General features: G+C 50.4%; 1 protein-coding gene across 2 annotated transcripts in view; it reads right to left on the bottom strand.

Moving 5' to 3' along the window:
• The window catches only part of SMAD3 (SMAD family member 3), a 119,932-nt gene extending 107,175 nt beyond the window's left edge, over window positions 1–12,757 (bottom strand). For both annotated transcript variants that reach the window (XR_004525216.2, XM_033851868.2), the window contains exon 1: window positions 11,998–12,757. Coding sequence is in view for 1 of the 2 variants with exons in the window: in XM_033851868.2 (XP_033707759.1) it covers window positions 11,998–12,203 (206 nt within the window). In the remaining variant the exon portion in view is untranslated. The remainder of the gene's footprint in view (window positions 1–11,997) is intronic.
• Between the last annotated feature and the right edge of the window lie 291 nt (window positions 12,758–13,048).

Here is a 13,048-nt window from a genome sequence, read left to right as displayed (position 1 = left end):
GCACCACCAGGGAAGCCCCTGCTTCCTCTTCTATAAACATGGATTACTCATCCTTCCCAGAAGACGGGTAAAGAAGACCAACCAGCTGATCAATGGCCCACCTTGGTGTCTGGCATATAGTCAGCACCCAGTCCACGCTGCATGTGCCAGGATCACTCCCAGGTGAGAGGGCTCAGGTGATCAGCTACAGGTCAGCACAGCTGACCCAAATCCCCAGACAAGGCCACGAGCACCAACTCACCTAAGCTTTTGGAACTAGACCCTGCAGCACGCACGCCCTGAGTTCACATTCCTATTGAATTTGTGCATCGTTAATGATTTTCTCTAAGGTGGCGGTGCAAATCTGGGTGTGAACCTGGAGGCCTTAACTCCATCTCCGTCAGGAAGGGCTTTTAGCAATACTATAGAGTTGTGCTTCATAAAGAAATAATGAGTGACACTGCATACATAAAATTTCACAGTCTGCAAAGAGCTTTTAATGCCTAGCTCATCTAAATAAACAACGGCAATCATCCCACCAAGGGAGGCAAGGTTTTTCCCATTTTACTGCTGAGGAAAGGGAGGCTCAAAGAAATCAGGTGACTGGTCTACGGTCACCAAAGCAGGAAAGGGGAGAGCAGGGATCCGAACTTGGGTGTTCTGAATGTAAGCCCAGAATGCTCCACTGCAGGAGGCTGCCCCTTCAGCAGCAGGCCTCTATCAGGGTTCTCAAAAATGGTCCATGAACTAGAATCAGTCTGTGGACACAAAACTTTTATCTTCTAAAAACCTATAAACTTCAATTAACAACACAAAAAAGCTGACTCTAAACAGGTGAGGTAAACTGTATGCAATCTCTCAGTGGTCACCAAAATTTCTGCTTGCTCTCAGAGATAAAATATATGAACTTAAACTATTTTACTCTCTTATTAAGGAATATGATCTGTTTTTAATACATGATAGCATTCGATGAGTCTGCAGTAGAGAATTTAGGTATTTTTGCTGATTGCAGTGTGGTCTGGAATTGGAAAGCCTGGCCTAGGCGATCATCAGTGAAGACACTTAAAACACTGACCAGAGATATTCTACACAAAGACACCGTACCAGGCACAGAGAAGACCCAGGGAGAGGCCAGGTTCTGATGTTGAGGCCTCTGTATGGAGCCCAGCGACACCCTGCTTCATTTCCCAAGGAATCCATGTCAAGAGGCTGGCATGACTCACTGGCTAATTACCTGAACACTTGGGCTCCCCCAGCCCTCCTGGCTGTACAACTTGTCTTCTCTCCTGACGGCCAACAAAACACTATTTTCACCCTGGTCCAGACATAGCCTAAAGCTGTCCACATGGTGGTGTAAGGGATTATGACTCTGACCCGGATAACTCCGGCAGAAAACCTGCTCTTACCAGCCTCGGGGTGGGGGAGGAATGCGAATAGAATGGTGGCTTCAGCCACGCCACTCCCCTAACTTAAAAATCTCCTGGGTGCTTACGGAGCAAGGTCCAAACGCCAAGTCTGGCCAGCTGAAGCCCTTGGCAACATCCTTCTCCCGATCCTCTCTGGCCACTCCCTCTTCCACGTTCTGGCCACCCTGCCCCACACACCAGGCCCTTCCACCCTCTGTCTGGCCAGTGCTCCATGCAGCCTTCCCCTCACTCCCACACTCCTATCCACCCTTCAAAGTCCCGCTGGAGCATCACTTCTGTGAAGTCTTCTGGGTCCCCCAGAAAAGAGCTGCTCTTTCTCTGGGCTCCCAACTACCTCTTTGTTCAGCCTTTGCTAGACTGTCTTTCCCATGAGCCCACCGTAACTGTGGTCACCGTGTCCCTTTTTGCCTCTGTGCAGTTCAGTGACAGGACTTTATCTCTGCATCTCTGTATCTCCCGAGGCCCAGCACAAAGTCAGTGCCCAATAAATAGATCCAACAACCAAACGCACTACAGCGGTTGGGCTCTTTGCTCCACCTTTAAGATGGGCGGCTGCCATACGTTATCACCTTCTCCCTGATCTGCATTTAATTCACTCTGATCTGGGTTCAAGGTGAGGGAAATCAATCCCTATAGAAGTACCCACAATCCTGCCCATATAATGGTGCCACCTGAGCGGGGCCCCAGTTGTGGCTACATAACTGAGAGGAGGGTGCTAAAAACAGGCCTGCCTCACCATCAACGGGTCCCAGAGCAAGAGGACCTACGAAGGCCCACATAGGATATGTCATGTTTAAATTTAAAAGACAGAAATCAAGATAACAGCCTGATAAATAGAATATGTTCTAGCATATTGACAAATACCTTGATACAACCTGGGAGGCCACGTTTGAATTCAGAGTTCTCTGACCCCTCGGTTTTACAGTGGGATGCGGACACTCGGGGAGAGCTGGCCCTCCCCAGCATCACCCCACACTCAGAGGGGCTTCATGGACACCCACGCAGACACTCCGAGTCTGAATTCCATCCAATCCCTCCATCTCCCGGCCCTGCCCGCCTTGTCAGCCTGGGGCCCACGGGTGCACACACGGTCCACGGCCGATGCAGCCTGCCCTTCCTTAGGCAGATGGACCTGCAAGCAGGCTTGAGACCATGTGGGCAGGGAACTGAAGGGTCGGGACCCCGCATACAGTCTGGAAGGAGGAAGTGCAGACTCTACGTGGGCCATCCCTGGGCCCTGCAGCTCTGCCCCATGGAAAGTACCGCATCCAGAAGGATGTCCAAAGCATGGCCTACTAAGTGCGAGTGCCCTCTGGCCCCCTCGAGGAGCAGCCCACGGTACCGCCATCCACATCTGGGTTATCCTGGAGCCGTGAGCTTCTGGCACCGAACAATCTCACCTGACAACCAAGCCAACTGGTGAGGGGGTACGTGGAGCTGAAACTGCTTTCCAACCAGGCCTCAGAAACAACACACCAGCAACAATAAACATCACGCACTTGCACACACGGAAGGGCAGGCTATCGGTGACGAGCCTGTGAGTCACGGTGTTTCTTCTTCAGGATCTTATACCCCCCACCCCAGGAGCACTGATTCATCAAAGTTTATTTTCAATACTATTATTTTTAGTCAGCCAAACAATTTTTAAAATGATGATGGAGGAGGGGAGAACCACCGAAGAATATGAATTGTCTTTCAATAGCCTTCCAAGCCGTAAACCAACAAGTGGTGTGGCTGTGGCCGCTTGGTGCGCACCTGCTAGAGGAAGGTCCTCTCACTACATCAACCCATGTTCTCCAAACAGCAAGCCCTGAGAACAAGTGTGTCGGGGGTGGGGGGGCCCTTACTGGAATCTACTGACACCATCAGTCAGATTTCCCCCTTGAAAGGGAAAAATGAGTGTTTACGAAGCACCTACTATGTGCTGTGAGCCACAAGTTATCAATCAAGTGCTTGCTCTCTCTTATCTCATTTGCGTTGACTTACAGGAGGTATGTGGGCCCATGCCCATTATACAGATGAGGCAAATGGAGCTTAATCAATGGAAGCAGATGTCCCCAAGGCTGTCACATAGCCAGTAACGGGCCAACTCAAACTCCGGTCTGTCAGACTCCAGGGCCCTTTGTTTTCCCTTGATGACTCTGCTCTTCCAGCCCACCCACACCCCCCACTCCTGTTCCCCAAGCAATATTTTAAGACTCTCTTTGGGTAGAGATAAATGGCTACACAAAACATTTAAAGAGGTAGCAAAACAAGCTCACTCACCCTGCCCTTCCAGGCACACAGAGAAATAAGGCTCCCCTCAAGTCTGAATTCCATGAGGATGCAGGAAAGTTTACAATGGGGCACATTTGAAGCAAAAGGAAAAAACCCAACTTCCATCACCAGTGCCTGCTTTCAGCCACTTGTAACTACTCAAAAAGTCCTTTCTGGGTCCATTACTCCACATTTGGGCTTAGCCCAGAGGTGATTTTTTAAGGAAAAAATGCCTTTTGGCATTTTTGAGCTGTGACAGCGTAAAAACAGACCTTTAGAAAACACACACCCAAAAAGCATTACTATTTTCAAAAGTCCAGTCTCAAAGGAAAAAAAAAAAAACAAAACGGTGACACCTCAGAGCTACAACTTGGCCTGGCAGTCTGTGATGCAAGAGTTAGCAGGGAAAGCCACCAGACTGATAACGCTGTAGGTTTCAAAGGCAAACCTTGACCCAGGGTTTCTTAAACAACCCCCTAGTCCTAACTCCCAGCAAAGCTGTCAGGAGAAAAACTTGCCAGATGTAATCAGGGAGAGCCATGTGATACAGAAAAAGTACTATTTCGGGGGAAACTCACTTTTCATTTCCTAGCTGGGGTTTCAACTTGTAACCTCCACGCCGCCCCACAAGAGGCGCACGCTTACACAATCGAGTACAGCCTTTCTTTATATAGGTGCTTGAAAATAAATAAAGGAAGCTTCCTGGGTAAACCCTGACATATGAGCAAACATTTTCCACAGGTATCCTCTATAATGCCTACCTCTCACATTTAACCATTTTTAGGCAATTGTGGTCATTAGTTTAAGTAAACTTCCTGCTCTGAGAATAGCCAAAAATAGCAACAAAAGAAGAAAAATTGCTCACTGCATCTCAAGGCACACAGCCTTCACTTCGTTACCCTCCTATTCAGTTATTTTTATATTCCTTTGTAGTTATATTTCACTGATTTAGACACAGGGTGAGGGAGAGGCAAAGAGGACAGAGGGGGAAAATAACCAATATTAAAGTCTGAATTATAGTTTTATTACTTTCAACTATAGAAATTCATAGGGCCTTGGGATATTCATCATTAAGAAAGATCTGTGATTCAATGATCAACCGGATGCATGCAAAGGGGAGCTTCTAAAAGGCCTGCATGAAAACCACTTTAGAGTGAGAAAGATCCTCTGATAGAGCTCATTTAGCCCATTTTCCAGTTGAGAACATCTGAGGCCCAGAGATGGTAAGTGACTTGGCCCAGGTGACACAGCTGATTAGAAACAGAGCTTAAGTCTAGAACCTCCTCAGGTCTGTTGACTCCTGCCTCCAAAATGACTCCCCAAAGTTTGTTTATGACTAATATTTCTCTGACCACGTTTATGGGGAGAAAAGGCCTGAGACACAAACTTCAGCCTAGTCCAGCATTAGCAAAACTTCTTCATTAATAGGCTTCTACCGTGTTTTCGTTTTAAACCAAGTCTCTCTGTCAAAACACTCTGTAGCAGTGTGCCATGGTGGCAGGTTGCTGTTTACAGCTGAGGCCTCAGATAATCACTGCAGACAGTGTGACTTGTGCTCTAGATTTGTTATTTCTAAAACTGTTAATTAAGTCAAAACAAAGAATAATGTTGCACACACACACACACACACACACACACACACACACACACACACACACACACACACACACACACACACACACACACACACACTCCCTCCCTCCCTCCCTCCCTCCCTCCCTCATCCGGATTCAATAAACTGCAGAGCTTGGGGGATTTGGTTCTCTGGCATTAAGAAAACAGTACTTACGAGTTAACCAGAGTGAACACATACATGATTATTACAATTCCAAAGGACTCTTGTTGAGCAGCCAGTGGACCAGAGGCTACGGGAGGGCAGAATCAGGCGTCTGCCTCATTCACTGGTGGGGCCCTGCTACCTGGAGCAGGTTTGGGCACCCAGTAGGTGCACTGAAGGAAAGCATAAACATGAATTGGACAAGTTCTCTCGGATCTTTGTTCTAAAACCTGGAATACAGTAAAATTAGAAACCAGACTTCTGCAGGGTGGGTTTAAAATGGCAATTTCCAACCGTTTCCAGGAACCACCGCCCTTGAAGATGGGGAGACTGAAGTGGTCAACAGATGATGCCCAGCCCTCCTGGGGAAGAGCTAGTCTCATCTGGCACTGCACAGGACATTCGCGTCTGCAAAAGGCTGGTAAGTCTCCCAGGCCCCTTCACCGGCAGCCTTTCTAGGCAGTTCCCTTCCCAGCAGACTGGTACTACCAGGCACAGATTTGGGGAAGGGGGCACGGTGGATTTTGGTTTTTTTTAAATATGTCAATACATCAAAGGAGACAAGGACAAAGTTAATTAGGACTATTCATGAGCCTTGCTGATTGAGAAAGCTGCATTCCACTTTAGAGAGCTTAAAGGAGGCTGGGGGACGGGTGAATAAAGAAGGTGGGAGAATAGGTAAAGAAATAAAGTTGGACTTCAAGTTTTAAAGCAAGCGCTGCTTGCAACATAGATGGACCTAGAGATTAATCAGACTAAGTGAAGTAAAGTCAGACAGAGAAAGACAAATGTCATGTGATAGCGCTTATATCTTAAAAAAAAAAAAAAAGATACAAATGAACTTATATACAAAACAGAAATAGACCCACAGACATAGAAAACAAACTTACGGTTACCAAAGGGGAAAGGGGGTTGGCGGGAAGGGACAAGTTAGGAGTTTGGGATTAACATTCACACTGCTGTTTATAAAATAGATAACCAACAAGGACCTACAGTATAGCAGAGAGAACTACAGTCAATATTTTCTAATAATCTATAAGGGAAAAGAAACTGAAAAAGAATATATATATATATGTTATATATAACTGAATCACTGTGCTGTACACCTGAAACTAACACAACACTGTAAATCAACTATACTTCAATAAAAATAAATAAATAAATGAAGCAAGCACTACTTGGTCCTATTCATAAAGGAGCTCATGCAGAGACACGGCTGTATCGTGCATCCAATGGCATTTAGAAACCTCCCAATAAGTTAACAAGTGAAAATTCATAGTTGCTCAGTCCATTAAATCGTGTTAATTTTATTTCCAGCAATTACAAATTTACATTATTGAACCAATATTTATTTTTCAAACTCATTTTAATTGGATTGCTGATGTGATAAGCTCAGGCCACATTCTCTCAATGCCATCGGCTGCTTGCATTTCTCATCAGAACGATACGACTACTGTATTCCTTGACTTTTTCTATTATTAGAATTGTCATTTGACACTTTACATCCTTGCAAAGACTTCTTAAAATATATTATTAAAAGCTCTTATGTCCATATAGAAACTCAGGTTTATAGGATTTACTTTCAGCGAGTGTTAACCAGAGAAATGAAAAGCTAGGTCACACCAAAAGTCTGAAATTCTGAGGATCCACCATCACCTCCAAGTTGTCCACTTCTTATCGACATGATCCGTTATATTCTGAGCTCATATGTCTAAAGTCACTGTTTCCACCAAGGAAACCTGAATTTCAGATTTGCAATACTAATGACTCTTTACTTCAAAGCGAGGACACTTTACAGTGGCATAAAATACTGAACACAAGTCACTAGTCGCTAGTTCGGTGCGAGCTAGGAGGTAACAAATTCATAGCAGTGCTCCGTTTAGGGAGAGAAGGAAGATAAAGAAGATAAAGACATCCTCAGTCTTGTAGGCAACGATCACCATGAACCCAAAAGTTCGTATGATCGTACTACAGTCCAGGAACGTCCTTTGGATAATAACTTCTGTCCTCGTGGTTTTCCACCTCACAGGGACTCCTCCCTCCTCTCCCCACCTCCTCCCACAGAATTAACGGTCTGTCCCCCTCATCCCTGGGCATTTTGTACATCCCTTGGCTGCAGCTCATGGCCTGTATTTTGGGCAAGTCTGTCTCCCACTCTAGATAGGGAGCCCCTTGAGAACAGGCACCCTGCCCTGCTCATCACAGTAGGTATTTAATAAATGACTGAATAATTTAGTCAATGAATGAATGAGACACACAGAGGTCTAAACATAACACATCTGTCAAACTCTCTGGTTTACCAAACACTTCCACAGGCTTTACCTCCTCCTGATTTTACAGGTGCCGGCACGAAGGCTCTGAGACATTAAGTGAACTGCTAAATCCATCCAGGTATTAAAACGGCAAGATACAGGACCTGATTTCTGTGCTTTTTCTGGAGAAAACAGATGGCTGTCATTATTTTGTTTTCTAACACAGTGACCTCTGTAATATTTAAAAAACACATCATAATCCCCCCTGCCCCCCAAAAATATCACTCCATTCTAGAGCTCATACTTCTTCTGATGGCTGGGAATAAGGAAGAAATAGACACTCAATGCCTTATTGCTGTTTCCCTTACTGAAGTGTAAGCTCCTCACAGGCAGGGACCATCTCCAATTTATCTCTGCATCCTCCTCCACTTCCTGGAATACTGACTCAGACATGGGAGGGGCTAACACCTATCAATGAATCCACAAAATCCAATCCTGTAACATTCGATGAGGAAGTGTGAGCAACGGGCTGTCTGCAACATGCAGCGGCCCACACATTCAACTCCTGGTTGCGAGCAGCAAGTTTCAAGGTTCCAAATGCCAAGGGAACGTCGAGTGGCTCCTAGGTTTGGCCATACCTCTGAGCCAGCCCCACAGCCAACTACCCGGTGTCCCGCAGAACCCTCCTCATCCCAGCCCTTGTGCGGAGCTCCCCTAATCAAGGTTAACAAGAGAAAGGAGAGGATGTGTGCAAGCAGGTGAGCTTGCTTCCAACAGGCCACAGAAGAATGGTGCTCTGAGCAGCAGCTGAGAGAGGAGGAGGACAGGAGACGCTGAGATGGAGACGGTATTAAAGACGCCCCTCCTACACCCTCGGTCTGTCCCCAGAAGCCTGAGAAAGGAGTGTTAGAGATGGGGATCATTCCCCTTTCTCCCCAGGGTGAGAGCAGCCTGGCAAAGTCCAGGTAGATAACAGGAAGAGGTTGTACCGAAAGAACAGATGCACAGAAAGGGAGGAGAGGGTGTGTGTCAGACCTGGGGTCTGGCTTAATCCTCCCCCTTTTCTCTGGACCTGGTGCTCCGACGCAAGAAAGCCCCAATTTCCCTCCAAACAAACCAGGCCTAAGTTTGGTCCAGCTCTCAACAAGTGGGCCAAGTCATGGGTCCCATTGGTGGAAACACACGTTATCAGCGTCCATCAGAACAGTCGTCTTGAAGTGCACCTGGCTCCTTATCACGGACATAACCTACACACACCTTCTCTACCTCTTGGTAGCAAATGCGATAACTCCATTCTTATACACTGGCCAGGAAGATACCCGCAGCTGTACTCAGGTACGCAACTAGGTGACAAGTAGGATGCTGTTACACAGCTTGCCAAAGTTCTGCCCATCCTGCCAGACCTCAGAGTGCCCTGAGAGCCCCTCTGTTGGTGTATCTAAATCAGGCTCTTACCACTGTCTTGGCACCGGTCTCTTTGACATTCTTGACACCAGTGAGCCTGTACCACTCCAGCTCTCTTGATCACTGAGACAGGTTAGAGCCGGGGTGACAGAAGCAAGTGTGTGGTCTGGGGGACCCTAGTATCCAGCTCTAATCGCCCCATGGAGCTGCTGCTGCTCAAGATTTCGTATCAGCCAAAACAGGCTTGTTAAAATCTCCTTAGACTGAGGGCTCCTTACACCCCAAGGTCCAGACCTCGCAGAGTATTTTTAAGTACCCAGTGCCCCACCCCACACACCCTGTGGGATAACTAGGTTCAACATTTCCTTTTGTCAACTTTCCAAAGCCCTAGTTATAAAAGGCAGTGAGGAAAGAACAGACAATTTGACAAGAAACCCCACAGCCTACAGGGCTGAGACACACCGATATCATCAGTGTGAGGCCAGCTAGCTACCTCCCCAAGATGTGGCCTTTAGTTCTCTGCCCACGACCAAAAACAGCAGTAGCTGTTGCCAAGGGAGACAAGGTGACCCAGAGGCGTGGGCACAAAATCCAGGGATGGAAATCCACTTTGTCTGGATCCGCCCAAGGAACTGGGTTTCCCTAACTGAAAAAGATGGAAAAAAATCTGCCTTAGCATTAGGTCCTTGCCAGGCAGGTAGAAGAAGATGGCCCAGTCCTAACAGAGTCATGAGAAGGCCAAGTTAACTTGAACTCTCAGAGACACCCAAAGTGTTCATATGCCTCAGGCTGCACAGGACTTTGGAAAAGGCAGGCCGTAGCTATGCTTCCCCAGAGGGCAAACTCCTACCTTGCCAGGCCTCTCCTCCAGGCTGTCACCAGCCCAAAGACTGAACACTGGCGACCTTACCAACAAAGATCCGTGGGGCCCAATCCCCCTGGTTAACACTGCTCGAGCCGTCAGCAAAGAATGTATTCAGAACCTTCAAAGGGAGGAGCAGCCTGGGCCAGCAGAAGATGCACATTTGGTCAGAACTGCATGTTTGCTATGCCAAGCCTTTTTCACCTCTCTCCTCCAAAGGTTTCTCAACATTAAACGTGGGATAAATCTTAGGCCTAATTACCTGATCTATTTTCCAGGAGTTTCTTTTTCTTGATCTCATAAAAGCATGTGAAAGTCCTTTGTAAACTGTGAAACATTTTACACAGCTGCTCCTTTTATAATTGATAGCTTTTTTTTTTTTTCCTGTTTCAAAACATAAAGCACTTGTCCTCGATGTACGCAGGCAGGCAAGAAGGCAGGTTTTGCAAAGCCTTCCCCAGGCTGGAGAAGTATGACATTCATTCACCCTACTCCCCACCCTTCACCCAAAGGAATAAGGAAGAATGAAGAACTAGGGCTGGGACCGGGACCTAGGGCTCACTGACCATCACATCACACCACCTCCTGTGAAGTCAATTCTGGCTCCCGATCACACACCCAGAACACACTTCCCGGGCGGCACACTGCCTTCCCTCCCGCTTTATGGACTGGATCCACCCAGTTTTGAAAAAAATTATTATTTTTCAAGTCAGCACTCCCACCATATGTGGCATTTATTTCCAGAGGAGGCCTGGGTTCCCGTGGACAGATGTTGCTTTGTGCCTGCCTGACACGGATGGCAGCCCTCGTACAGCTGCCCCAAGCAGGTGGCCAAGGATGGAGTCTACTCCTGGCCCAGCAGCAAGGATGACAATTTCTGTGGGGCTCTGGCCTTGGGGACCCTCTGCTCATTGCTCTGCAGCCTGGAACCCCAAGAACATCCCCTACTCACACACACAAACTCTCCCTTGCTTCAGAATAAGACTTTTAAAGGGGGCTGAGAGGGAGGGAACAGGAGGCTAAGGTGCCCCCCCAAGACACCCCAATTCCCAGCCTGGCACACCTCAGCTAAGAGAAGGCCGTGGGGAGTGAAGTCACTGACCCCTTCTACCAGCCATCTGTGAGCTCCCGCCTGACCTAGCTGGCGCGAAGTGGAGGATAAAGGAGATCCAGACAGATGGCAAAGCGCTTTGGGAAGGAGGGCTCTGTAGGAATGCGAGGGCCGATGCGAGGCCCACTTTGGGGCGCGTGTTGTTATCTCAGCTCTGAGCCCCGTCCTTTGGGCATCCACCCGCAATCTCAGACTGAAAGGTGGGCAAAAAACAGTCAGGGGAGGTGGAGGACAGGACCCCACTCTCTGCCACTTAACTCTCTCATCTGAAAGCCAGAGCCCTGCACTGCAACTAAAAGTGCGTGTGTGCGGAGGGGGCGGGAGATTGGCACAACCGAATCTAAAAATACTCGATAAAAATGCTAATCCCGAAGGCAAAGAGAGAATGAAGAAGGAATCTGTCAATCACGAGGCTCCCGCTCCTCACCCACAGCCCCAGCTGTACGGACTGCATTCCTGTCGAGGAGGAAAGAAGTAGGGGGACAGGAATGAAGAAAAGAAAGGGAGAGACACCACCACCTCCACGAGCGCGGGCCGCGGGGGCGGGAGGCGGCGGCGGAGGAGGGGCTCCGGCCAGCGGAGCTGAACAAAGCGGGCCTCAAGTTCTAGCCCGCAGCTCCCCGGGGTGGGGGCGGCCGATTCCTGCAGCACCCCTTTCCCGGAGGTGAAAAGCGAATGCGAGGACTAGGAGCGCGAGTGCCGCGTGGAAGCCCCAAGCTCTGAATCTTTGCAAATATAGAGAAGGTTTTGTTTGGGGTCCCCCCCACCCCCTTCCTGCCCACGTTCCCACCCCCCTTACGCGCGCGCGCGCGCGCACACACACACACACACACACACACACGCTATCCCTCCCGCTCCTATCCCACCAGGCCGTCCTCGCCACGCCAGGGGGCTGGACGGGCGCGCCCCAGCGTCCCTCGGGCCCCCACCTGGGGATGGTGATGCACTTGGTGTTGACGTTCTGCGTGGTGATGGCCTTCTCCAGCTCGTCCAGCTGCCCCGTCTTCTTGAGCTTCTTGACCAAACTCTTGACCGCCTTCTCGCACCACTTCTCCTCCTGCCCGTTCTGCTCGCCCTTCTTCCAGCCCAGCAGGCGCTTCACGATCGGGGGGGTGAAAGGCAGGATGGACGACATGGCTGGGGAGGGCGCGCGGGCGGCGAGGAGCGCCCCCGGCGGGGCTGGGTGCGGCGGGACGCCGGGGGCGCAGCGGGGTGCTCGGCCGGGGAAGGCAGCGGCCGCCCAAACTTCGCCTCAACTCTCGGCGAACTTGCCGGTGCTCCCGGCCGGGCCGCGGCGCTGCAGCCGGCGGGGCTCGGCGCGCGGCCCTGCGCCCCGGGCGGCTCCCAAGGCGGGGAGAAGGGCGGAGGGGCGGCGGGCGGGCAGGCAGCAGAGGCGCGGGATCGGGAAGGCCCCGGACGCGGGGCGGAGACGGCGGCCGCGGGGCTCGGAGTGGCAGCAGAAAGTTTGGGTTTCCGCACGGGGTGGCTGTTTGGGTGCCGCCTCCAGGAAGGAGAGTCCAACTCCCAGCCAAACTTTGCTCGCCTCGCTCGCTTTGATGCGCAGATCCCTCCGCCTCGGTAGCCTCGCCTCCCGCTGCCCTCCTCCTTCCCGGCTCGCTCGCTCGCTCGCTGGGCCGGCCCCGGGTTTGCGCCGCGCTCCCGCTCCCGCCCGCTGCCAGTCTGTGTTTCATGCAAATCCGCGTGCAGCCTCCTTTCCAAGCGCTGTCACCGCCCCCTTGCCGCCGGGGCTCCCCGCCTTCTCCCCCGCGCCCTGCCGCCTCCTCCCGCGGGCGCCCTGCCCGCCCCCCGCCTCCGGGAGGGCGCCCGGCCTTCCCCCGCCCGGAGCGGAGCACGCCCACGTGGGCGTCCGGGGACAGCGGCGGCCCAGGCTGGAGCGCGCAGGACCCCGCGCGGCCCCGACCTGAAGGCCGGCGGGCGCCAGGAGGAAGTCGTGGGAAAGGAGCGGCGAGAGGGGCCCCA

The sequence above is a fragment of the Tursiops truncatus genome, chromosome 2, assembly GCF_011762595.2.
Source record: "Tursiops truncatus isolate mTurTru1 chromosome 2, mTurTru1.mat.Y, whole genome shotgun sequence".
NCBI classification, from domain to species: domain Eukaryota; kingdom Metazoa; phylum Chordata; class Mammalia; order Artiodactyla; family Delphinidae; genus Tursiops; species Tursiops truncatus.
This window is presented reverse-complemented; position numbering and strand designations above follow the sequence as displayed.